Here is a 25,963-nt window from a genome sequence, read left to right on the forward strand (position 1 = left end):
TCAAGCAGATTCCCGTGCCTTTGAAATATTTCTTTTATTTTCCCTTTTTCCTTTCATTTTCTTCTCCAAACAAAAAAAAAAAAAACAGCGACACTCTCCCCCTCTTGCTTGCCCTCCATACCTGTCCCCCCTGCTCTTTCAAACCCTAACTCTTCTTATCTCTGCCTCTGCTTTTCTGTTCCCGGCCAGTTTCTGTTCTTTATGAGGTTAGGTTTCTTCCCTTTAGGTTAATATCACGATTATGTATCGGTTTCCATTTTTCTTTTTATAAGAAATGATTGCTGAATTGATTCTCTAGGGTGTTTTTAGTTTCGAAATGGCTGAAACTTCGAAAGGTCGCGTCACTATTACTCTCGGGCGTACTGGTCAGGTATTTTTTTTTTTTTCCTTTTACGCTTCCAACTCTTCATTATTGTTATTCAAATTGAGGTTTTGTTTCTTGTGTCGTTTTTTTTTTCATTTTTTAATTTCTTTTCGTCTTTTTGGTTTATTGATTCCTTGTATTGTTCGATTGCCAAGAAACTATTGGAAAAGAAATATGATCCGTCAATAAAGCTGACAATAATTTCTATTTCAGCTATATACAAACTCTTCAGTATTGATTCGAAGTTTTTGCTTCCGAGTTCCGAGCATAAAATGTGCTATTTTGATTCTTTCCTGAAAGCCGGATAAGTCGAGCACATTCATTTTCATATTCTATGATAACGTATTGATTTTCGAGTGTAATTGGACAGGTGGTGAAGACAGCTGCAACTGTACCAGATGTTAACCATGTTGATCGACTTCCAGCTGCTGGAAGCAAGCGTTCTATGAGAGATAGATTAGGAAGTAATTTAGACAGTTTCTCTTCAGGTGGAAGCTTACATAACAGTAAACGGTGTGTTTTTGCTTTCATTTCTATATGTCAATCTGTTAATTTCGTATTTTCTATCTACTGAACAATGTTCTACTTAAGCTTGGAAATATTATGAGGATTGGAGAGAAAATAGCGCTTAATCCCTGTGTCTGCCTCAATAATTGCTTTTTTTTAACTGTAGAAATTGTAAACTATTATATAGCACCTAAATGGTGTCAGGAAACTTTTTCAAGAGGCTGAAATTGAAGCTGCTTTATACTGCGTATACTTTTATTTTCTTGTAGGCTAAGAGGAGACAGTTGTTTAACAAGTTTGAATGGTAACGGTGCAGAAGGTAATGAACTTGTTCAGCACTCATATATATTTTCAGCTTTCCGACCCATTTTTGGAGAACTGACCTGGCGTTTTTTTAATAATTAAAAGATGCTCGCATTGGTAAGAATGACCTCCGATACAAACTCATGCAAAAAAATGTATCTAGAAGAGCTCAGAGCAATTATGATGAGAAAAGCATGGACCTACGCCAGAAATTGTCTAGGACGGTGCAGCCACCAGGCCCTCCATATAATACAACTGATACACGGCAAAACATGTCTACAAAGAGCTCCAGTGTCCTCGGCCGAATTCCTCTTGCAAGAAGTGTAGACAATTTGCCACGGATGGATGTGTCAAGAAGTTCTTATTCTCCCTGGACTTTGGATCATATAAGAAGGAGATCTCCAGATAGAGTTATAGGTAGTTCTAGGGGTTTATCCCCACCCAGAAATGTAGAAGATTTACCAAGAAGACCAGTAAGCAGGACATTTGAAGACCCAAGAGCATTTTCGTACATGAACAAGGATGTTCTTAATGCTTCAAGGCCTATCAGTAGTTCCACAGCTTTCATGACAAAATCTGTGATGCCTTCAGTATCTACAAAGCCTGTTGCACCTCTCCTGAGCCAACTTCCTCCATCGAGTGGCATTATACAGAAGAACTCATATGTGGTACAAGTTTCTTTGCCTTTTGTTTTTTTTCACCTCAGAACATTGATTCCCATGTACACTTTATTTTGGGTGTATATCATGCTGACGTGCTTCACATGAGCAGCAATGATTGCAGTGAGATTGCTGATATTGAATTATTATCTGCGTACTGGTTATAGTTCTCTTAATATGGAATATTTTATTAATTCCCAAATACATATTAATTCCCAAGTACTGGTTATGGTTCTCTTAATATAGAATGTTTTATTAATTCCCAAGTACTGATTATAGTTCTTAATATGGAATATTTTATTAAAGGGATGTGGACTGATGTCGTACATATTGGGTGTATTAGTTTTGTTTCTTTCATGTTTTTGAGATCCCGTTGTTTCTGTCACTGAGCTGTTTGCAACAGAATGTCTACTGGTCAGAAAGGAAGCAGAAGATCATGGAACTCCTCTAGTGGTCCTGAATTGGGGAAAGCCATTTGGGAATGAAAGGAGATCAAGGGGTTCTTTGGTTGATTACTGAAAATTTGTATATTAGCTGGTGGAAAGGGATCTATGTTGCACATGAACTCTTTGTCGTGTGACCAAGAGGTCACGGGTTCGAGTCTTAGGAGCGGCCTCTTGCCAAATAAATTGGCAGGGGAAGGCTTGCTCCCAGTACACCCTTGTGGTGGACCCCTCCCTGGACCCTCACTCAGCGGGGATGCGTAACCGGGCCGCTCTTTTTTTTTTTTTTTTTTTTTAACGTTTCCCGGTGTCCGTTTCACTTTCCATGCAACATAGAAAGGGATTGTTTTTGTTGTTTTGTACCTCATAGTTATCGAAGGCACGCCTAGGGCTAGGCTACAAGCATATCACCTAAGAAGCCAAAGGGACGACTCTATTCAAGAGGCGCTTGCCTGAGCGCCTTGAGCCTAGTGCCTTGCTGGAGGCTCACCTAGGTGCACTTTTATAAGCCAAACCGTTTTTTTAGGGTTCCAAGTTAAAAAGTGGGTGTTTTAATTTCAGCTCTTCCCTATCTATATCAGCTATGGTTAAAAAGTGGGTGTTTTAATTTCAGCTCTTCCCTATCTATATCAGCTTATTTGGCCCTGTAGTATTCAAAATTTTATCATTTCCCCATGTGGTATCATTTGTTAACATTTGCTCCTTGAGGTATTCCCATATGTGACATTTAACCCATTTTGGATGAATAGTTAACCTATTTGTTAATTCTTGCCACATGACACAATTTTTGACACGTGACATGTACATATGATAATTGTTTTAATTATTTTTTTCCATATAGACTTAGTACGTGGATAGGTAAGAAAAATATTAATTCCTTATTTATCCACATGTAAGTCTATATAGAAATTCTTTTCAATTTTTTTTTGTCACGTGTTAAAAATTGTGTCATGTGGAAAAGTTAACAAATCAAATAATTTTCCATTTAAAATGGGTTAAATGTCACCGATAAGAATACCTCAGCGGCAAACGTCACCAAATAATACTACAGGGGGCAAATGACAAAATTTTGGATACCACACGGGCCAAATAGGGCTTTAATCCTAAAATTAAATTAACTTAAAAGAAATATATAAAAGATGAAAGAAATTTAGAACAAAAAAAATATCTCAAAGTACGACAAAAGAAATGCTTAGCCATTTTGAAGACCAATATGCAATTTGAATGAGAGACCAACCATCAAACTATTAGAGGACACGAGCCACATGCAGATCGTAGATATGAGGAAGAAGAATCTGATTTTGTAGATGAGTATCTTGTAGAGGATGAGATTGAGAACCTTGAAGATGAATTCGGCATTGGAGATGATGATAGTGGTGCGATTACTTTGATGAGTGATGGATATGGACTCCATAAACTATAGTCTTGGTGAAAAGTAGTTGATTAGATTATTAGTTAATTAACTTACGGTTTTGTTGAACTTTAGTCTTTAGATTTAGAATTTATTATTATGATTATGGAAGAGTTTGTAGTCAATTGGAGTTCATTTTATGCTAGAACTTGTGGTTAAGATTATGGATAATTGGATATGATTTAGTATTTGACAGTTTGTTGCATTTCAGATTTGTTAATTGTTGTTATTTATGATTTTATATATTATTTTTCTTCAGTGCACCTTGTGTCACTGTGGCGTGCACCTGCACCTTGCGCCTAGGCTCCATGACCCCTTGCGCCTAGGCTCCATGACCCCTTGGGCCTTTATTAACTATAGTTTACCTGATATGATCAATTTTACTGTTTTCTGTGACAGCAACAAAGAGTGCAGTTTCCTGTGACCTTTGTATAAATAAATCTAATGCCTCTGAAACTAAAGAAAATGGATAGCTGCAGTCAATATCTAGGTTACCCTTTCAGGAAATTGATTTTTTTATGTCATCTGGAATGATGGTTTTCATTATTGTTATTGACTAGGTAGTGGACATTTCAGCTTGTTTGACTCTACAAGTATAGCACTTTCATTTAGTCTACCTGAATTTGCTTTGAAGCTTGAATTAGATTTAGTTATGGAGATGTTTACATGCTTAAGTTTCAGAATCAATTTGATAACCTGCAAGGGGTAGATGCTGCTTTAAACATTGTCAGCTTTTAAAATGATACAAATTTCAAGTGTTGGTGACTAGTTTAGGCACTTTAGTCAATGTTTATTTCAAATTACAGAATAAAGTTTTGTTTACCCAACTTTTACATTCTCAATCGTCCTTTTGTGCTCGCCTAAAGATTACTGACTGCATGATGAAGATGTATGAGTTAACAACTTCGGTTGTGGCCTTATACTTGGATTGCACTTGCTAATCTTAAAATAGCCTTTCTAAAGCTCAAAAATAGGGTCACCTGCTGCAGGCTATTGTATTCAGACAAATTATGTGTATTATTCCTTTGGATTGATTTGGATCCCAGATATACTATGTGAGAATGTTGATAGCTTGATTTGACGTTCTATTTCAACTTGACTTTTTGGAACAAAGTTTTTTGGCCTTATTGATAATATTTCAGTTTCCTTATATGTTATTAGGTTAGTTTGATTATCACAAATTTTCTCTACCTGTCTTTTGAGTGTGTAATTTTGCTAAGTGTGAGCAGCTCTATTTCTAGTTTCTAAGTACAATGATATGAGACTTCAGCAATTAAGCTAGATGTCTAGGTTAAAAACTACTAGGTGCTAACTGCTGCTTGTGTGGCAGATGTTTATTTATTTATTTATTTATTATGATTTTATTGTTGAAATATAATCCATATTACTTGGTGGAAGCAAATTACTTCCAGTACTTTTGAACGGTCCCAGCCTTCTAGAGGAGTATTGCTATAGCAAAACGTCATTGTAGTTTCAATGTTACGAAATGAACGAAATTAGTTGATGCATCATTTTTGTTTTTGTTCTGTAATAGTTCCACTTTCTCCTTGAAACATTCGGATTCTCCTTCAGCTGAACTGTGCTGTATAATTTAGATAAATTATCCTTCACTGGCAAACACATCTAGATTCTCTCTCACAGTTTCATAACCTTTTTTTTAGTAGATCATAGCATGCCATTGTCCTTTTTTTTTTCACCCTATAGGTTATTATGTGTACCATATTCATTCTGACATCCTTGTATATTTTGAATTATTATGTAGGGAGAAGAACAACAAACTGTTGAAGGCTTGTTGCATTCGCTAGGACTGGCGAAATATGTTATTCTATTCAAGGCTGAGGAAGTATGCTACTTTTCCTTGTTCTAATGGCGTAGAAAAGTTCCTTTTTCGACTATAAATTCCATATTAATCTTGTCACCCATGCACTATTTTGGTAAAGACTAATGCATGTAGATCATGTGCAGTTTGACCTATTTAACTAAAACTTACTTCATTGAGTTGACTTATGTGGAGTTCTTTGCATTGAATATTATTCTATGTTGATGTTCATATAATAAGATTTCATGTCATTAGGTGTGTATTAGGCACTGTTATTAGAATCTTAGGATTCGATTTGATTTAGCTCTATTTCGATCTGGATCTATAGGGTGAATCTAAATTATAACAGAATCTTACAATTCACAATTTGAATCATACTATTCGATTCAGCTCTATTTCGAGCCAGATCTTCATTGTATTTCATCAAAAACTTCAACAACACTAACTACTAAACTCAATCTCCTCTAGTCCGATTGTTATTTATCAAGTTATCAACTCAAACTAGTTCTATTCCATCATTATCAAGTTGACAACAAGACAAAAAACAGAATCAGAAACTCAAAACTCTCCATCTCCACTAAGTTATTAAAGAGTGTCCAATTTGAGAATTAATTTTATTAGGATTGTATTTGCATTAGATTTGAATTTAAGTAATTTGGTTGATATGATTTCTTTTTTGACATTAAAATTGCATTTCTAGACTAATATTTGATAATATTTTGGGTTCAATATAGTAAATATTTTATTTTCTTGTAATATTATGCATTTTAACCGAATCTCACAATTCGATTCACGAGTCACTATTCAAAAAATGAGAATTTCGATTCACGAGTCGAATCTTGATTTGACAACTATGGTATTAGGTGCCACAGAGTTGGTATCATAGCGGTGGTTATATATCCTTACTAGAAGGTGAAGGAATTAGCTTTTATTCAGTGTCATTATACTATGTTTATGCCTGTAATTATTTTTCTTTGGTATGCAGTTATTGACTAATGCATGAAAATAAAGTTAGAAGTTGCTTGGTAGGTGAATATTGAACTTTGTGGACGATTTTTGGTTGGTATGAACCAAATGTAGCAACTAGTGCAGTTTAGCGCAAGTGTTTTTCTGATTCATAGTATCTGATCTATAATGAACAGGTGGATATGACTGCGTTGAAGCAGATGGGAGAACATGACCTCAAAGAGCTAGGAATACCTATGGTAATCTTTTCTCCTGCTTATATCTTGGGTGCCATCTTCCACTTAGTTTAATACAGTTCATGTATTTGATGTTCTGCGTCTCAAATATTTGAATTCTGTATGATATGTCAATTGGTTTGCTTTAACATTTTTGTGAAATTCAGTGATCAGCACACTGTAAGAGGTTAGGACTTAATTCATACTCTGCGGAGATTGTTTTTAGATGTACCATAAGAAAAGGTGAGAGTGGATTTTGCACTTTCTGAGCATATATATCATCTGACTGAAGTGAAGAAACTAGACAGTGAAATGAGCGGAGCTGTGTTACCTCATTATGACTCAAAAGTTTGCTAATGTTTTCCTTTGATAAAGTCGTCTTTTCTATTTATTAATTGTATCAGTTCTCAGGTAAATCTGGTTGTATGGTGTAACTTCTCTGTTGAAGGGGATTTATACATGTGGCTAAACAGTTATGAACTTTGTTTCTGTTTGTTTCTAATGAAGCGCCTCTTATGTACAGGGACCAAGGAAAAAGATTCTGCTCGCCCTGTTGCCTCGATCTAAAAGACAACCTTGACAAGTGTATTGGAAAGCTAAGTTTTGCTATGATATTTGGTCGAATTTTGTGCAATGGTGGCTCATTTAGTATCTTTTCTGTGAAGTTCCACCCAGCATTTCTACAGAGTAGGTTTGATGTGCCCTGTGATTGTGAATCGCTTAGTCAAATATTTCCATCCAACAGTTACCCAGCTGCTCTATTATTTGATTGAGGCAAAAAAAATTTTGGAGGCGCAGAATACTTGCTAATGTTGTTAGATTGTTAAATCTTGTATTATTTTTTTTCATACTTGCTCTTTTACGAAGACTTGTATTCAAGATATAAGAGTAGAATCTGTTGGTGGTTACATGCAAATTGTAAAAAATTAACTTGGATGTGTATGTTAGAGCAATTTCAACCTTGTCTTTGCTGGTTTGGTGTTGATAAAGGATTAAACTTGTATTTGGCTCATGTGTTCTCCAAAATTTTGTCATTTGCCTTGCCTCATGTGGTATTTAAAAGTGGATTACTAAACACAGTCCCAATTTTCCACTTTCAGCCCCTGGAAAAAGATGATACCGCCCTTTACCATAAATTTGAAAAATCCTACTCTCTCTCAAACTCTTTTCTTTCCGAAATCCTTGATTGCACATGTAATGGCGAGCAATCCGTCATCCCTGGGAAGAGACGAGAACGACCAATCCGTTGAAATTGAGGTATATTTAAATTTCTGATTACGTTTTAAAAGTTTTGAAAAATGTGACTGTTGGGGTGTAGGGCATGTGAGCATCACGCCCCACCATAAGGTGGTGCGCGTATGAGCATTGTGTCCCACCACGTGGTGGGGGTGTGTACATCACGCCCCTTACATACGCCCCACCTTGTGGTGGGGCGTGATGCTCACACAACCCACCACAAGGTGGGGCGCAATGTGCACATGTCCCGTACCCAGAAAATAGAATTTTGGGGTTTAGGTTCCAAAATATTGGCGAATTTGATCGTAATGGAATCTAATGTTCGTTAATTAACATTTGCAGGTTCCGTTAGAAGACTTTGGAGGTGACGGTGTTGATTATAGTGTGGAATTTTATCCTTTACAGTCGTTTGAAACATACTAGGAAGCTATTAACTGGGCAAAACAGACGGTGATTCGTCTTGACTTTGAGTTAACTATAGCTTTTCACAAGACATGGGGTAAATTAAAATGGATATTGGTTAAATGTGTTCGTGGTATAAAGAATACCCAAAGGGATAGGGATATGGAGGACGTAATACGGAGGAATACGAAAACAAAATATTGTGGTTGCAAATTCCAGGTGAAGGTTCTAGAAATCGCTGAATTAAGGGGTTGGGTGGTAAATGATGTTGCTGCACAATCATGGATTGGTTGTATATTGTCAGGGATATTGACAGATGAGTGGACTAAGTCCCGTTTCAAAAAAAATTGTGCGTCAAATGAGTGCAGCTCAAACAAAACCTTGTGCTATTTTTGCAGCGATTAAAAAAAACACTATGAGGATAACTCGACCCAAAGACGTGTATAATTACAGGAGAAAAATAAGGACTGAGAGTTTTGAGGGTCGGGATGTAATTAGTCAGTTTTATCGGCTTGTTATAGATATGGATTACATACATTAGATGTAAGTGGATCCAGATAGCAATGTTGTGACTCGCCTCTTTATGGCACATCCTACTTCGATCACCTTGTTTCGATCCTACTACTTGTTTGTTGGCATGGATTCAGCATATAAAACAAACAAGTATAAAATACCATTTTTTGAGATCATTGGAATGTCACTTTCTAACAAGAACTTCTTGATTGCCTATGCAATTGTGAAGGATGAGACTAATGGTAGTTATATGTGAGTTTTAGAAAAATTGAGGCTTTTGCTCGGAGGTGATGTTCATCCGACAGTCATTACTACTGATCGGGAGTTAGGATTGATAAGACCAGTTAGTGCAATTTTTTTTAGAAACTCATCATTTGTTGTGTACGTGGCATATTAATAAAGATGTGGAGGATAGAGTAGACAAATTGATTGGAAAGGATTTTGGAGAAATTTTTAAGAATACCAAATGGAAAAAAAATAATCGAAGCGTCGACAGTAGCCGAATATGAGGAGACAGTGAGAAACATGAAGAATACTACTGTCAAATGGCCTCATCCGATACAATATGTGGAGACCACATGGCTAGTGCATAAGGAGAAATTCTGTCGAGCGTGGACAAACAATGTGTTGCACTTAGAAAACATAACATGTCGAGTAGAGAGTGCACATGCACAGTTGAAGCAGTGGTTGAATTCATCTACCAGAGCACTCGAAACAGTGTGGGCGAAGGTGCACAAAGACATCGAGGCTCAGATTGATGCGATCAAGTAAGACATTTTTCTGTTATTAAATTTAATCTTTTTAATTGTAATAAATTAGTTTTGTAATGGTTTACTGTATATAACCAGATACTCACTTGAGGACTCGAGACGAAGATCTGCGGTGTCTCACTGCGTAGTTCATTTCACTTACCTCAACTCACATGTTTCACATTACTGTTTGCGTGTACTGTATAATGAGATGGTGCGTATGCACGGATTGGGTGTAGATGTGTTTAGCGATTGCGGATGTGTGTTACCCATGACTCATGGTATTCCTTGTGCATGTGAAATTAAAAAACATATTGATTCGAATACGCCGGTTAGTGTGGACCGCATCCATCCTTTTTGGAGAACTCTTACTTTTGATGGTTTGAGTGACATACCAGCTACTGCTCCCCTATATGGCGATGGGTCCGAGGATCACCGGTTTTTTCACTCTCTTGTGGAAAATGTCGACAAATTGCAATTGTGCGTAACATATCTGTCTACATCCATGGTCAAATTAACCCGGATCAAGGCAGTTACAAAGAACCCGAGGTCAAAGATACAGTTAGGGATAGACCAAAGGGGATTTCATCTACGAAGCGCAATCTGAGTGCATGGGAGTATAGTCAGGGTGCACGTGGTCGTGCTCGGTCTTTTACTTTGAGAAGTAGTCGTAGCCGAAGCTCATCGTCCTCTATATATAACAATGAGATGCTGGGTATTTATTATTTTCGTAATAAATAAGTTCATGTTAAAGTAAATATATATTATCATTGACGAACTTCATATATTCATATTTGCAGTCGGATTTAATGCGGATATCAGCGGATACCATCATTTACATAAGGTCCAGGGACTCATCGTACCATATATTACTGGATACCTAGATGTTGTATCAGATGGTAGCTGTGGATTTCGTGTTTAGCCGACGCCATCACAAATAATCAAGAGGAGTGGAAGATGGTAAGAACACTTATAGAAAATGAGGTGCGGGCCCACCGTGATGTGTATGAGCTAGTGTTTTGGAACCGAGTAGATAGTGCACTCACGCGTATTAGATGGACAAGAGCGGGGTGTGGTGAGTCCCACTGGATGGTGAGTCCAGATGACTTATATGCTGCTACATCCGTGTTGAATGTAGTGATATTCCTTTTTACTACACCACAGTTAGGATGTTGAACTATACTGCCGATGCGTTCAGACGATGGGAGACCATCGGAGCGAGAGATTGCCGTTTGTCATTTGGAGAGTTATGAACACTACATAGGTCTTATTTAAGACCTGGATTTCCAGTGCCTCCTGTTGGTCCCGTGTGATTAGTTCCAAGGGGGGGGGGGTTAGGAACTAATATAACTTTTTCGTTTAATTACGCTGACTTAATCAATTCTTTAAATTACTTAACTCAGTTTTGGCCAGCACGGCCAAGAGATGTAAGACAACTTTAGTCAGAGGCTGACTAGAACCGTTTTACTTGTGAGTTGGGAATTAACACTTAAGGTCAGCTTCCAACTCAGTTGTCACGTCCGTGTCTAAATGTCTAGAATTTATATTTTAATATTAGTATATATTATAATTATTGGGTGTGTGAAGTTAATTTGGTGCTATAGGAAAAGTTTGGAGTTAATTTGTTGGTTTACTACTTTGACTATATTATGAACTTACGTTTTGAGTATATTTTATAAGGTTTGGATTAAATCCCTTTATAAATGTATATATGTAGCTATGTTAAATAAAGTTGGTTTTTATAGCTGATAGTTTCTTACTGAGATTTTTGTCTCACATTTTTAAAATGTTTTAATGTTTTTAGGTGAGAAAGTACAGGATATAGAAAAAGTTACCGACCATTTAGGCGGGGTTTGGAAGTTGGCTGCTTATTGTGAGAATTATGATTAGAACTTTGGTAATTCAATTGTAATATAATGGCGTTGGATAATTTGGAGGCTCTTAAGTATTGATTATGATCTTTCTATTTCACGCCCGATGCCGATTGAGGTCGTCTAGGGTCGGGTGTGACATCAGCACTCTGATTACTTAGTGTCAGCTTATGCAAATTATATCCTGAGTAATTTAAGCAAACAACACATACATATATATTGAGAGAAAGGGTTAGAAATTACTCAGCAAGATTTATCCTGGTTCGGCCTCACCGCCTACGTCCAGTCCCCAGAGTCCTTTCGGGCTTTTTCAATCCAATACTGAGCTCTTTAAAGGTAGAGCACAAACCGTTTACAAGGTAGTTGAATATGCAAGAGTACCTTCCTCTATTCGTCTACTCAACTCCTACTGAGCGCTATAGCCGAACACTCAGATTTTTCTCTACCGCTGAGTACTAAAACCGAGTACTCAGCACCACTCTCTCAATCTTTTACAATTGATACAAATCTGTTCTTACTAGATGAAGAACACTTTAGATGAATACAAATTCAATCTAGCTTTTACACAGAGATAGAAATTTGGTGTAAGATCTTCTTCCTTGTTTGAATGTGCTTTGTATGTATGATCTTTTTCTTTTTGTATTTCGGCAAAGGATCCAAGTGAAGCACTTGTCCTTTTATAGTGAATTCCTGGTGTGGCAATCATTTGAATCTGGAAGTATCCGTTGAATTCAAACGGCTCCTTGCGTCATTCACTGGTCAGCATACAGATGTAGCAGGCCAATCATGTCTTCTGAAATTAGCAGGCGTCAGGCTTGTCTTCTTCCGCCAGGTTCGTCTTCTAGTGCCAGTTTCATCTTTTAGCTAACGGCCAGTTGACCCATGCATCTCGAAACTGTCTCCATGCGTAATTTCAAAGCTTCTGTTATTAGTGCAGACAGTTGTCGGATCTTGTCTTTTTGCAAACGGATTATTCGCGCTGTCCTGACGAGCACTCAACTTGACTTTATTGACGTTGCCTTTGTTCTTTGTCTCTAGCGAGGCTGAGTCATATTCTACTCAGCTTCCATGGTTAGCTTCGTCTGCAAGCTTTAGTTTTAGAGGAAGACTTTCTCTTCTTTGATGCTGAGTTGTGTTCCACTCAGCTTCTCTGGTCAGCTTTATCTTCAAGCGTTAATTCTGAAGATGACGTTTCTTCTTTAATGCTGAGTTCTTTTCTACTCAGCTTTTGTGCCTTATGCTGACTTTATTCTGTCGTACTTTTTATTTCCGTTCACTTATAATTATACTCAACATTGAACAAACACATTAGTACAATTAAATCAAAGCACTTAAATTTAATTGCCCCTTAATCATGGATTAACTTTAAATAATTTTGTCAAATCAAAATCATGTGGAAAGGTGTTTCAACACCTCCCATTCCCGTCCAATGGCATAGATTTCGTGATCCGAGTGTTCGTCACTTGGATAATATCTATGCTGACAAGAGAGTCGCTTGGAATAGATTTTATTGATGTATATGAATTTATGTGTTTTAATTGATAATATTTATTTATCAACTTAACTTATATTATTGTTACAAGTTTTAATTAAAATTGTATAGTATGTAAAAAAAAATCTACCAGGACGTGGGGCGTGATTGACACACGCCTCACCACAAGGTGAGGCGTGATAGTCACACGTCCGCGTGTCGAGAGAGCAAAAAAGATAACCCATTTTCCATCCCCAAACACCTGAAAGAGTATTTTCGTCCTTTCACGGGGCTAGGGGTGAGAAATGGTAGCTGGGAATAACAACACCCATTTAAAATTTGGCAATAATTATCTTGATCTTTTATTTGGATATATTAAGACCTTGATTAGTTATTTTTTTTTTGTCTCACTAAATCTCTTGCTTACCAAATTAGTAAGTTATGAACTATCTTATTAATTTCATCTGTATTTGAAATTATAAAAAAAAAATATATTTTTTACACTTCGAATCAAGGTTTTTATACTTTTCCTGTAGCAACTACATTACATATCTAAAACTTCTTTCAAACAGTGAAAAAATACAAATTTCGAATGTAGGTGAAATGAATAACACTATGTTAATCGGGTTCTATGTTCAAAATTGATTATTTTGGTCATTAAGGGTTTGATGGGATGAAAAAATAAATGATCAGTATGCTTAATATATCTAAATAAAAGATCAAGGGGTTAATGAATCAAAAAATGAAAGATAAGAGATCTAATGATGTTTTTTGGATGCCCTAATTTCCAAACGGAATGAGTTTTAGTGAGAATCGGAGCTAAGTCACGAACCCTAACTATTATGGGTAACAGGGGCGATTGACCATCATTAAGAGGCGATTGGCCCTCACGGTGACTGAGCCAGTTAACCCGTTAAAAGTGGGGCGTGGGCGATCGACCCATATGATGGGCGATTGCCCAGCGCTATGTCCGATTAGCCTCCTTCCCTTTTTTGGTTTAATTTCAGCCAATTTCACTCAGTTTCACCTTACCCTGAGTTGTATTTCATAGAAAAAAAGGTTCCAACTTGGTGTTTCGGGTGGATTCTCACCGTATCAGACCTGCATGCAAGGTTAATATATATACATTCGTCCACACACTGGAACAGTAAATCACATAAAAAACTTGGAAAAATGAACCATTTTAAAAATGTAAAAGTTGATTTAATTAAATATTTGTTATTGGGTATATTTAATTAATTATCTGTATAACAAAAATTTGATTAAATTATACATCCAGTACACGAATAAAAATAATTAAAAATTTAAGGACATTAAATTTGTCATATGATATAATTCTTTAAAAATTAAATCTTAATTTTAAGAATTAGTGGGTGTTTGGTTGGAGGAGCCTAAACATGGGAATCCACACTATCCTACTAATCAACTTGATTCACTCTCTAGCATATTAATTTATCATGTCCATCAACTTGCAATGTTTTATTTTTTACCGTTTGATATAAAAAAGATATAAAGTTTCATAGCAGCTATATTATATTATATACTCCAACTAATTCTTAGCTTTTTCTTTATATAGAAATTTCAACTTAAATCCATATATATTCATGTTATATATTAAATTTGAATTGAATTTGTTTTTTTTGAATCAAAATAGAAAACCTTTCAATAAAACGAACCGGACAATTTGTCCTGTTCAAGAACCGAAGTTAGCCAGAGAGGCGTTACAAAAGCACAAGATGAATTAGCATTGGAACGGGAGTGCCTAGCAATTAAGTGAGCAGCCCCATTCACTAATCTTTTGACATATGATACCGAGAAATCTCGGTTTTCTGAAAGTAAAACCTTGCAATTAATAGAACCAAAATCCGAAAAATCTATCTCTAATTTACCAATCGCGTTAACCACATTCAACGCGTCTGATTCAAACTCCACTTTTACCCATTGGTTTGTGATCGCCCAAAGAATGCCGTCTCTCAAAGCTAGAGCTTCAATCATTAAAAGTGAGAATAGACCCTCCCGAGCTACGCTATTATAGCCCAAAAAGGTACCTGTGTCGTCCCGTACTATGACTCCGGTGCCCCTATCTCCGACTCTCGAAAGAGAGCGCCATCAACGTTACATTTCAAATAACCTGTGCGTGGACACCGCCACTTTATTTCCTACTGTGGATGCGCTGAAGAAGACGGACCTGCTGTTGTACGATTATTTGGCATCGGAACAGGAGGTTGAAATCCCCGCCGCTGCTCGATGTCCTGTGCAGCTTCCGCGGTCGTCGAGGTCTGCCCCTGGCCTTCGACCATCAATTCCTCGCCTACTGATATGGCCGACCTGCTAGCGTCAGACCTTCCGTGTAGCTGCTGTTGATTCCGCAATGTTGGCGTCCCTGCCGAACTGCTGTGCTCCGCCCTGTCTGCTGCTGTGTGACTATCACCCGCGGAGATTGGAGCCGTTGGTTCATTGATCATCTATTTCTTTTCCTTCCATTCCTGTAGCTGCACGTAACCTCGTCTCACGCATTCAGCTGCTGTAGTTTCTACCTCATTCCATAGTTTATTATTGCGCTGCCTCCATATCACGAGTAGAACCATGACTCTTTTTGACAAGAGCTCTTTGTTTACGTTTGAAATGCCTTCCGTCAGCCATTGTATTGCTGTATTAAAATTGCCCGATGGGTTCAGTAAGCCCGCTTCCCTCCAGCATTCACCTGCAAAACAACAAAGTGAGAATAAATGTCGACAAGTCTCCTCCTATTCTCCACAAGTAACGCAAATCAATGGCACGGGAATATGTCATCGATTGAGATTGGCTCTGGTTGGTAAACAGCCCGAACACAACTTCCAAACGAAAGATTTCCATTTAGGAGGAATGTTTAGCAACCACAACATCTTCCACCCTTCAACCGGCGTTCTGTTATGTGTTTCATTCTCAATTGCTCTATACCCCGACTTAGACGAGTATCTTCCATCCCTCGTATGCTGCCAGATCTGAACATCGCCCACTTCCCTAATAGGTAACTGAATCGCACACACCTTCTGAGCTTCCTCATCACAGAAGCATCCTTGCACTTTCTCCTTATCCCACACCCTAGTACCTTCCATAAACAGTTCATTAACCCTCAATTCCTCCATTCCTTCAACTCCAGTAGAATTTATGGTGAATTTTTCTACATTTGGTACCCAAGGGTCCTTCCACACATTTATTGACCTACCGTCTCCTACTCTCCACCTGATTCCCAATTTTAAGAGCTCTATGGATCCCCATATACTTCTCCAAACAAAACTAGGATTATTGCCTAATTTGGAGGATAAAAAAGGGCTAGTAGCGAAATATTTAGCTTTGAACAAGCGACTAACCATAGAATTCGGATTATGAAGCAGCTTCCATCCCTGCTTTCCCAGGAGTGATAGATTGAACAAATGGAGATCCCTAAACCCCATCTTTCCCTTGACATAGGGTCGACCAATTGAACCAGTGCATATTCTTTCTTCCACCCTCCTTCATACCCCACCAGAAAGAGTTCATCATACGCTGCAGCTCAGCGCAGATTGATTTAGGTATCAGAAAAGTGCTCATACAAAAGGTTGACAGAGCATGGGCTACAGACTTTAGCAACACCTCTTTTCCTGCACTGGATAGGAATCTAAATCCCCAACTTCCAAACCTCTTTCTCAACCTATCAATCAGAAACAAGAAAATATTTCTTGTCCTGGCCTGCTCCACTTCCGCTCCAAAGAAGAGAAAACTATCATCTGCAAAGAACAGGTGCGAAATTGACGGAGCCCCTCTACAGATTCGACTACCTTGCAACCTGTTCTCACTTTCTGCTTTAACAATCAGCTTTGATAAGACTTCTGCACACAAAATAAATAGGTAGGGAGAGAGTGGGTCTCTATGGCTTAGTCCCCTACTCGGCTTAATTGGTCCCTCAAGAACTTGATTAACCATGACATTATAACTGACCGTTGTGATGCAGAGCATTATCCACTTAACCCATTTCTCACTGAACCCCATTCGATATAGCACTGCTTCCAAGAAGTTCCAATCAACTCTGTCATAGGCTTTGCTAATATCAATCTTTAAGGCCACTCCCCCTCCTGCCCCTCTATTATTTCTATTCATATAGTGAATAGTTTCGAAAGCAATCTGCACATTGTCAATTATAGACCTTCCAGGGACAAAAGCAGATTGGCTCTCATTGACAAAGTTTGGTAAACACCCTTTAAGCCTGTTAGCTAAGACCTTTGCAATAATTTTGTGCAGGACATTACACAAGGAAATAGGCCTGTAATCCTTAATTGATAAAGGTGTTTCAATTTTAGGGATAAGAGCAATAGAGGTATCATTCAGATTTGCAGGGAACTCTGACCTCTCCAACCAGCCTACACAGGCCCTAAATATATCCTCCCCAATCAAATCCCAAAAATGCTGATAAAATCCTGGACTTAACCCATAAGGTCCAGGGGATTTGTCAACATGCATAGAAAACACAACACTTTTAAACTCTTCAATTCTAAATGGAGCAGTCAGCTCATCATTCATTTCATTTGACACAACACTATCAGGGATATTTACTATATCATTCTGAGTAAATAAAGAAGGAGAGAAGAGTTGTTTGAAATACTCACTAATATGCGAACCGAGTGACCCCGGATCGTCTAGCAGGTTGCCATTTTCATCATGTAGCCCTGATATCGCCCTTTACCTTCTCCTTACCTTGACACAAGAATGGAAATACCGGTTATTCTGATCCCCATTCTTAAGCCAAAAGACCTTTGCCCTCTGCTTCCAGTACTGCTCCTCCTGCTCTAGCACCAGATTGAGTTTACCTTTTGTCTCCAGATACTGCAATTCAAATTGTCTACCCACCTTATCTTGCAGGAATTGCAATTTTTTCACCAGCCCCTCTTTCTTTGCCTTAAACTTTTGTCTAAACTCGGCTCCCCATTGATTCATTGTTTCTACACATCTCTCCAGTTTGTATGAAATGTCAAATCTTCTCTGCTTAGCCCAACTCTCCTCTACAACCTCCCTGAAACCTGGCTCCTTAACCCATGCATACTCAAACCGGAAACCGCCCCCCCTGTGCCCCTCATCCTTAGTCTCAAGTTTTAGACCCAGCGGAGTATGATCAGAATAGGGAGATATCAAACTCCGAAGCTTATAGTCCGGAAAGAGCTGAAACCAATCCCCACTAGCCAAGCCCCTGTCTAATTTCTCCCGCACCCAACCTGCCGTGCCTCTACCTCTCTCACATGTAAACTGGCTTCCTTCCCCTGCTAACTCCATCAAGCCACACTCCTCTATTACCTTAGCAAACTCTCTGCTCAGAGCCGACGGGTAGAGACTGCCTCCCATCTTCTCCTCAGGGCGCAGGATACAATTAAAGTCCCCCATTACTACCCAGGGTAGTGTGGATAGTCCTGCAACCATTCGAATAAGATCCCATGACTCCTTCTGTCTCCCTCTGTCTGCATACCCATAAAAACCCACAAACCTCCAGGCCCCTTTCGACTCGTGTTTGATAGTAAGATCAATATGATGATCCGAGTATCCCTGCACGGTCACATCCATTCCCTCCTTCCAAAGTACTGCCAACCCCCCACTTCTACCTCTCACATTTACTACAAAAACTCCCTTCAAATTAAACTTTATCCCAAGACCCCTCATTCTGTGTTCATCAGAGAGAGTCTCCATGAGGAAAACAAGATCAGGGTTGTTAGTCCGGACTAACTCCCCCAAAGCACGAACTGCCCGAGTGTTTCCCATCCCCCGATAGTTCCAGCTAATGCAACTCATAGTCCCTGGCGGACCTGGAATCCAAGTCTCGCCATCTTTTCTGTCTCAGAAAGTTCCTTATCACTCTTAGAAATAGAACCCTCCTGTCCCGTCACCGGCCCATTCGGTGGCCCCTGTGTTTGAACGTTGCTTATGTCTGCCATCATAGGATCTCCTCCTCCTCCCATCTCACCTCCCCTCCCCTCCTCCTTTTCCTATCATCCGGCACATCAATCCCTTCATTTTCTTTTCCCAATTCCTTATTCGTATCAATCTCCTCAACTATCAGTGGCCTGATAGATGACCCACCCCTGAGATGCATTCTGGTTACCTGTTGATGAACTGGATGCCGGTTTAGTCCCGTTCCCAATCTCAACCCCCCCCCCCATTGCTCTCGGCAGTTCCCTATCCCCCACACTCCCATTCCCAGGCTCCCTCAGCCAACGTGAGCCACTCTGGTCCCCTCCCCTTCTAACCGGCGCCTTCAACCACTCCCCCTATTCCCTCTTTATCTCCACTTCCCCTTGTTCAAGAGGTATCGAACAATAACGTTCAGCATGACCCAACACTCCACATAGATAACAAAAAATGCCCAACCTCTCATACTTAAAATTGACAAACTGCCAATCTCCCTGAGCTCTGCGAATTTTCTTAAATCTTTTCAGGGGTTTTCTGATGTCAATGGCCACTCTAATCCGCATGTAAGATCTGTACATCCCCAAACTATTGTTTATATCGTATTCCAGAAATTCCCCTAGGAAATTCCTCAGCTGAATTGAATTTGTTCATAAAAAAAAAAAAATTGAATCGAATTTATTTAAAATTTACTTTTAATTATTTATTAAAATTATAATAATAATTATTGTGAAAGAATATTACTATATTTTTTCTTGTTCGGATTACTAGAAAACCAAACCATTACAAAAAAAAATTAAATCAAAAAAATAAAATTAAGGTTTGAATTTGTCTAAAAAAACTTAATTGGTTTTATTAATTTTTAAAATGGACTATAATTTTTTAACTTGCTTAAAATGTCCTGATAGTTACTCAATTTGCGTAAAATGTAATCAATCAACCAAAAAAAAAAAAAAAAAAAATAAAACACCCAATATCCTTGAATTATGTAAGAACATTTTAAATCATGTGCAACGGTTTAATTTTTTTTTTCGATAGATTTTAAGTTGAGGGCTATAAAAACACTTTAAGTTTAGGGACAATTAAGTTTTTTTGTTTTTGTAACAATCCTAAAATAAATAAATATTGATTGTGATTCCGCCAAACTCCCTTGGTTTAATTTTCAAATTTTCATATCACAAGGATTTGGGTTAGGTTAGATCAGAGCTGATGACAGGTTCTTGGAATAGGATCGAAAACAATAAAATGTCTGGTATAGGAAATATTGCAATGCTGGCCGATTGCTTGACGAAAACAGCAACATAAGTCGATCCTCTTACGTCTTTGAAACTTCGATGGCGCTGTGGATTGGTAGATCAATCTTCTCGAAGTAATAGCCAAGTAGCTCCTACAATCTACTGTAAGCGTTATCTTCTACAGTAACAAATCTTAATACTCTGTCAGATATTAAATTGATACTATCCCTCTTTTACTAATAAAAGAAAATCGTTTTTAGTCCAACCTATTCGTTTTTTGGTTCGTGATTTCTATTCTAGAAATGGTATCCATGATTTCCGTAGCTACATTTGCCTCTACTTGGGTGCAAATTGATTCGATCGGGAATTCATATTTCGCGGGTTTGTGTAGGGTGTTTGAAATTCACGCAACAATAAACTCTCTTAGTTGGAAGATGAAATGGATGTTAATTAAAGCATGGAAAACATTTATTTTGTCCCATCAAATTGGGGTAATTATGAAGGTTTTTCTTTATAACCTCCAAAGCAGACTTGAGTACCGTTTGTTGCTACTGCTTCTGAAAATGATTGTTGGACCATATTGTTGATATGTTTAATGCCAATTTTAGGAACAAAATTCGAGATGAGCTTGAGCGAATCCCAAAAACCGTTTAAAACAATTTGCTAACATTAAACCTCACTGGCAATTAGCTAATGTTTTTCTGCTCTGAATCATATCATATGAAAAGAGGGCGAGCCTTGGCGCAACGGTAAAACGTTGTTGCCGTGTGACCTGAGGTCACGGGTTCGAGTCTTAGGAGCGGCCTCTTGCCAATTAAATTGGCAAGGGAAGGCTTGCCCCCAATACACCCTTGTGGTGGGACCCCTCCCTGGACCCTCGCTCAGCGGGGACGCGTAATGCGACCGGGCCGCCCTTTAATCATATCATATGAAAGTTCTTTAGCAGTTTTTGATCTATAAACAAATGAGTACTGCTTGTATCAAATCGTCATTTAACTTCAATATAGAATTTCTATTCTGTGGCTATTTTATAATGTCCGGCTGGGTCCTAGAAATTTATCGTGGGTCTGCATCTTCAAATAGTTAAATTGATGTTTGCACCATCAATGTTCAAAGTGACATGGGAGAGTAAGAATAGTTCCTGCGGAATTGGAATTCTCAAAGATTTGTGCCATTTTAATTCTGTTGCAATTGTTTTACTTATATATCATGTTTTTGTCTTTCCTTTAAAAAAAAGAAAGAAAGATGATCAGGTTTGAATTTCCCAACATAATTATGTATTTTCTAAGAGATATATTGGCCTAAGTTTGTCCTGGTCAAGATTGTACTACTGTCTTTATCTTCTTGGCCTCATGCGGTACCATTGTGGCTTCTTTATTATCATGGTTTTTAAATAGCCAAGTATGATTTGATGTTATCTTCTTTCTGAATATCATTATAGTTAATTGCCATTGGCTATCAAAAGCTTTCTTGTTATACTTGTTGTGCTGTCTAAGTTTTCCTAGAGCTATATGATGATTGATAAATAAGTCAAAATGGGTATGTGTTATTTTGTTGCACTATGAGGATGATTGAGTTTCCTCGTTCCTTCAAGCTATATATCACCACGTTTTATATAAACGATGTTTCATGGGTACTTCTTCTGTTTCTTTTTCATTATTTTAGAACAATTAATAAATATCCCAACTCTTGTTTCCAACCAATATATATAATAATAATAATAATAATAATAATAATAATAATAATAATAATAATAATAATAAAAAGTGGAATTCAGCTTTTGTGAATGTATGATTGTATTCACATTTATTTCTGTAGAAGTTTATTGTCTTTTGCAGTTTCTTTTTGGACTCCAATCTTTTGAATTGAACTGGATCTGAGAGGACTGAAGGACCTATAAACTGTCATATTTTTTTATACCCCTTAAGGACTGCTTCAGATGTACTAGAAAATGGTACTTTAAGGTACATAGATAGTCTTAAACATTCCACAACCACTCTTGCCGTTTCCTGGATTGCGTTCATTTCTCTTTAATCTTAAACAAATGATAAATATAATCTTTGTTTTTTGCCTTAGTCAATCTTGGCATTCTTTCACAGTTTCTTAATATTTTTTTGATTTGTCAATAAAGTACAATATATAGTTTAGTTATATATACATATGTGCGTAGAATAAACAGTATTTGGGGTTGGCTGATGGTAGATTAATCATCCTCTACATATCTAACACATGGACAAATTAAATGAGATGAAACATTAATCAATCAATTAAAATGAACCAACCAACTAACTCAACTCAAACTCACCCACCAAGCCACCAGAAGCAAATCTCCTATCTTTGGTTAATTTTATCTAATATAATTCCACATGTTAGCATCCCTAATTGGAAAACTTCTCCTAAAGTGGGAAAATAATTTGAATAGACTAGAGAAAAAGGAGTGGGAAATTGATGAGGATGAGGATGAGGATGAGATCTATTGGTGGAACACGTTCACCAATATGCAGGAAGTTCGGATATTGAATTTGAGACAATAGAATAAAAACACAAATCTATTAGTTTTTAGCATTGTCTCCAAAGCTACAAGAAGTGGGGTCCAATTAAAACAACTGTCCAAAGCAAATGCCTTTGCTTATACATTTAGTATACTATAATGTTAATTATTATGACTTGATTCACCTTAAAACATATGCTTTTAGGTATATAATATAGGTTTGGCTGTTCTAAGAAGATATGCTCAGATCTTATTGAAGACCTTAATTAGTATATATGCTTACATCATTACCCACTTGTTATATTCCTTTCTCTAGTAACTACTCTCCTCCTTACTATTCTAAAATAGCATTCCCATTCCCTAAACATGGTCAAGATAAATGTATATTAAAATACTTTTCTTATGAAATAAATATTTGTGGGTGGAGGAATAATTACAAAGAAACTTCATATGGTGCTGAATAATCACATTTCTACAGATCTCAACATTTTTTTATAAACATTATTTGGGTCTTGTATAGTGGATGGGACTTGGCACCCACAGGTATGATGTGGGGATTATTTTTTTATTACTTTTATATAATAATAATAATCTCAGGTAGAGGACAATACATGATTCCACTGACTCATTAGTTGGATTAGTAAAATAATAATCTTGGATTAGATAATAGATATGCATTTTAAGTACAGTGGGAGATTTGTTACAAGGTAGGATCCTTCCTTCCTTCCAGGTTATAACATCCCATCTCATCTTTCTTTGACTTTTGTTAATTACAATTAATAAATTATAACCTTTATCCCTTCTTTAAGCATTGAATATTTATTTTTAAATAATCTGGATGTTCCATGATTGCATGCTTTTTTATATGTTTGATACTGCTTACACTGAATCCTGTTTGATGGAGAAACGTTTCAAGTGTATCCATTTTAAATTTTATTCTTTTTAATCAATATTGCTGCATGAGACGGCTTTTCTGATCTGACTTTTCTTTTTTAATTTTTATTTGTCTTTTATATTGACTCTGGGGTATCTATCTTTTATTTAATCCTGTTCATGTTATTATAATACTATAGTGCTGTTTTTAGATGCAATGCATCATTAGAAACCATAATGTTTACTATATAAGGAAGAGAAGGTAGACAACTAATCCATGCATTACTAGTACAAAATACTTTTTTCTGTTTTCTAAGTTTAAGACAGATGGATAAGGAGTGCTCTGATAATATCATATTTTCTTCCACATTAGATGGAGACAATTGTCATTCTGCTGAATCCTGTGTTGAAAAGAAGGTGAAATTATTTGGTTTTGAGCTGAATTTGTACAGGAACGAAGACCGCAACTTCCTGAAAGGTTCGGCAGAAGGAGATGAAAGTGTGAATTCATCAAACACTGTTTTCTCTGTGAAGGAGAAAAGTTTTTTGACAGATGATAAGAAGTTTGAGTGTCAGTATTGTTTTAAAGAATTTGCAAACTCGCAGGCTTTAGGCGGTCATCAAAATGCTCATAAGAAAGAAAGATTGAAGAAGAAAAGGTTGCAACTTCAAGCGAGAAAGGCGAGCATCAGCTGTTATCTTCAACCTTACCAGAACAACCTGAATTATAACGGCCACGGTTCAGCACAATGGTTCTATGATCCATCATGCTCTACTCCTGAATTTACACTCTATGAAGAGTCTCAGATTAGTTTCAATCCTTATGATCAGAATTCTCATCTTACTGGATCTCAGGAACCAAAATGGTATGGTGTACCTTCTCAGTCTCTGTCTCTGTCTCTGTCTCAGCAAGAAACTAATTGTATGTTCACTTTAACACATGCTGATACATCCAGGGAAAATAGGCCTGAAATTAGAACATCTTTGCCTAATCCCAAGCGAACCTGTAAATCTTTGGATCTTCATTTAGGACTTAGCTTGCAATCAAATATCCAAAGCTCCACCTGAATTAGGATATTATTATTACATGAAAGAAAGAAAATTTATGATCATGCTTTACGCTGTTAACACCTAGAGATTCTGATCAATGACAGTAAGAGGAATTTGTTTATTTTATACATACACATAAACATTATCATGTATAATTTTCAATGTAGGATTCAAGATTTTAATGTAATCTATTTATTTCTGTTTTTTTACAGCAATATAATCTTGTAAATTATGCATCTTGCCTTCTCTTTTCTTTTTATCAATAAAAAAAAGAAAGAAAGAAAGAAAGAAAGAAAGAGTATGCTCTCTAACATTCTATTTTATTAGAGAGCATCTAATCCAAACAACCAAAATTTAAATGCATCATCCAAATATAATATTTTATAGTTTTTTCTCTCATTTATATCATTTTTTGTCAACTTTTATTAAAAAAAATTCAAATGTTAAGCAACTCCAAAAGTTACCGTTATAGCTCCATAAATTATTGTTTTATTATTTAAAAATTATATTTTTATTGAAAAAAAAGAGATAGTAAACAAAAAAAAAGAGGTAACATTCCATTAAAAAAAAAAACATACATCATTCACTTCACCAAGCACTCATCTAACCACTCCATGTTCTACTAAAAGGTGTTTCATTTTTTTTATGGCAATCACTTTTTTCTTTTTTTTTTGAATCAGAAAGAATAACTTTTATTCGGAACATAACGAAATATCTCGAATGAGAGTGCTTTCAATGAATACAGGAGAAGAATAATGAATGAAAGAATTAGCATAGGAACGAGTATTTTCGTACCATAAGATGGGCTACTGCGTTCGCTAACCTTGGAACAAAAGACACTGAAAAACTAGTGTGATATCTTAGCAGGGACCTCAAGTCGGCGATGATATTACCGAACTCTGTGATGTCCCTACCTCCTGAATTGATACTATCAATGACTACCTTAGCATCTGACTCAAAAATAACGTTCTGGTAACCCAGGCGTTGTATCCATTCCATACCTGTTTTTAACGCCATAGCTTCAGCCATTCTTACTGTAACTGTTCCGGTCATGTGAGCATTGAAACCTACTATAAATGATCCTGAACTGTCGCATAGTACTGCTCCCATACCAAAAACCACATCTTCCTTGAACAAAGCCGTGTCTACGTTGCATTTTGTCCATCCGGTTTCTGGATGACTACAATTGATTGACCGTGGTACAGATTGGGGTAGAAGATTGGTCCCATGCAAGTTCCGCCTGGTTCCGATCTCAGCGTGAGAGTCTGGCCCGATCCATGATCTTGTTCGCGTCGTTTCTACACTCGGATGAATAATTATCTGCGGCATGTTAGGGCGTTGATTCTGTTCAGCTGAGAAGTGCAAATGAACATTGCGTTGGGTCTGATTAGCGGCATTGTTCATCACTTTTAGGTAGTATTTTTTTGATAAAAATTATAAAAAGTAACGTGGATAAAAGAAAAAATAAAATATTA

General features: G+C 37.1%; 2 protein-coding genes across 4 annotated transcripts; both read left to right on the top strand.

Annotated features, from left to right (window-relative positions):
• LOC136218132 (uncharacterized) lies at positions 1-7,697 on the top strand. Of its 3 annotated transcripts, XR_010683647.1 has the most exons (9): positions 1-206; positions 310-370; positions 735-877; positions 1,141-1,190; positions 1,280-1,842; positions 5,450-5,530; positions 6,492-6,531; positions 6,649-6,711; positions 7,211-7,697. XR_010683647.1 is itself a non-coding variant. In XM_066004889.1 (8 exons), the coding sequence occupies exons 1-8, from the start codon at positions 202-204 to the stop codon at positions 7,265-7,267; spliced, it is 1,023 nt and encodes a 340-aa protein (XP_065860961.1). In that variant the 5' UTR covers positions 4-201; the 3' UTR covers positions 7,268-7,697. The 3 variants fall into 3 exon arrangements, 2 of the variants coding, with proteins under 2 accessions (XP_065860961.1, XP_065860962.1); XM_066004889.1 differs by lacking the exon at positions 6,492-6,531 and having other exon boundaries at positions 4-206; XM_066004890.1 differs by lacking the exon at positions 6,492-6,531 and having other exon boundaries at positions 5-206; positions 299-370.
• Positions 7,698-22,201: 14,504 nt separating this feature from the next.
• LOC136220415 (zinc finger protein 5) lies at positions 22,202-24,724 on the top strand. Its single transcript, XM_066008237.1, has one exon. It carries the CDS (start codon positions 23,766-23,768, stop codon positions 24,504-24,506), a length of 741 nt encoding a protein of 246 aa, XP_065864309.1. The 5' UTR covers positions 22,202-23,765; the 3' UTR covers positions 24,507-24,724.
• Positions 24,725-25,963: the final 1,239 nt, after the last annotated feature.

This window comes from Euphorbia lathyris, chromosome 2 (genome assembly GCF_963576675.1).
Source record: "Euphorbia lathyris chromosome 2, ddEupLath1.1, whole genome shotgun sequence".
Classification (NCBI taxonomy): domain Eukaryota; kingdom Viridiplantae; phylum Streptophyta; class Magnoliopsida; order Malpighiales; family Euphorbiaceae; genus Euphorbia; species Euphorbia lathyris.

Bases quoted from the DNA above. Each gene is read 5' to 3' on its own strand.
- LOC136220415 (XM_066008237.1), top strand. From the start codon at position 23,766: ATGGATAAGGAGTGCTCTGATAATATCATATTTTCTTCCACATTAGAT.
- LOC136218132 (XM_066004889.1), top strand. The intron at 878-1,140 runs GTGTGTTTTTGC...ATTTTCTTGTAG, and splicing joins AGCTTACATAACAGTAAACG to GCTAAGAGGAGACAGTTGTT. The intron at 5,531-6,648 runs GTATGCTACTTT...TATAATGAACAG, and splicing joins TTCTATTCAAGGCTGAGGAA to GTGGATATGACTGCGTTGAA.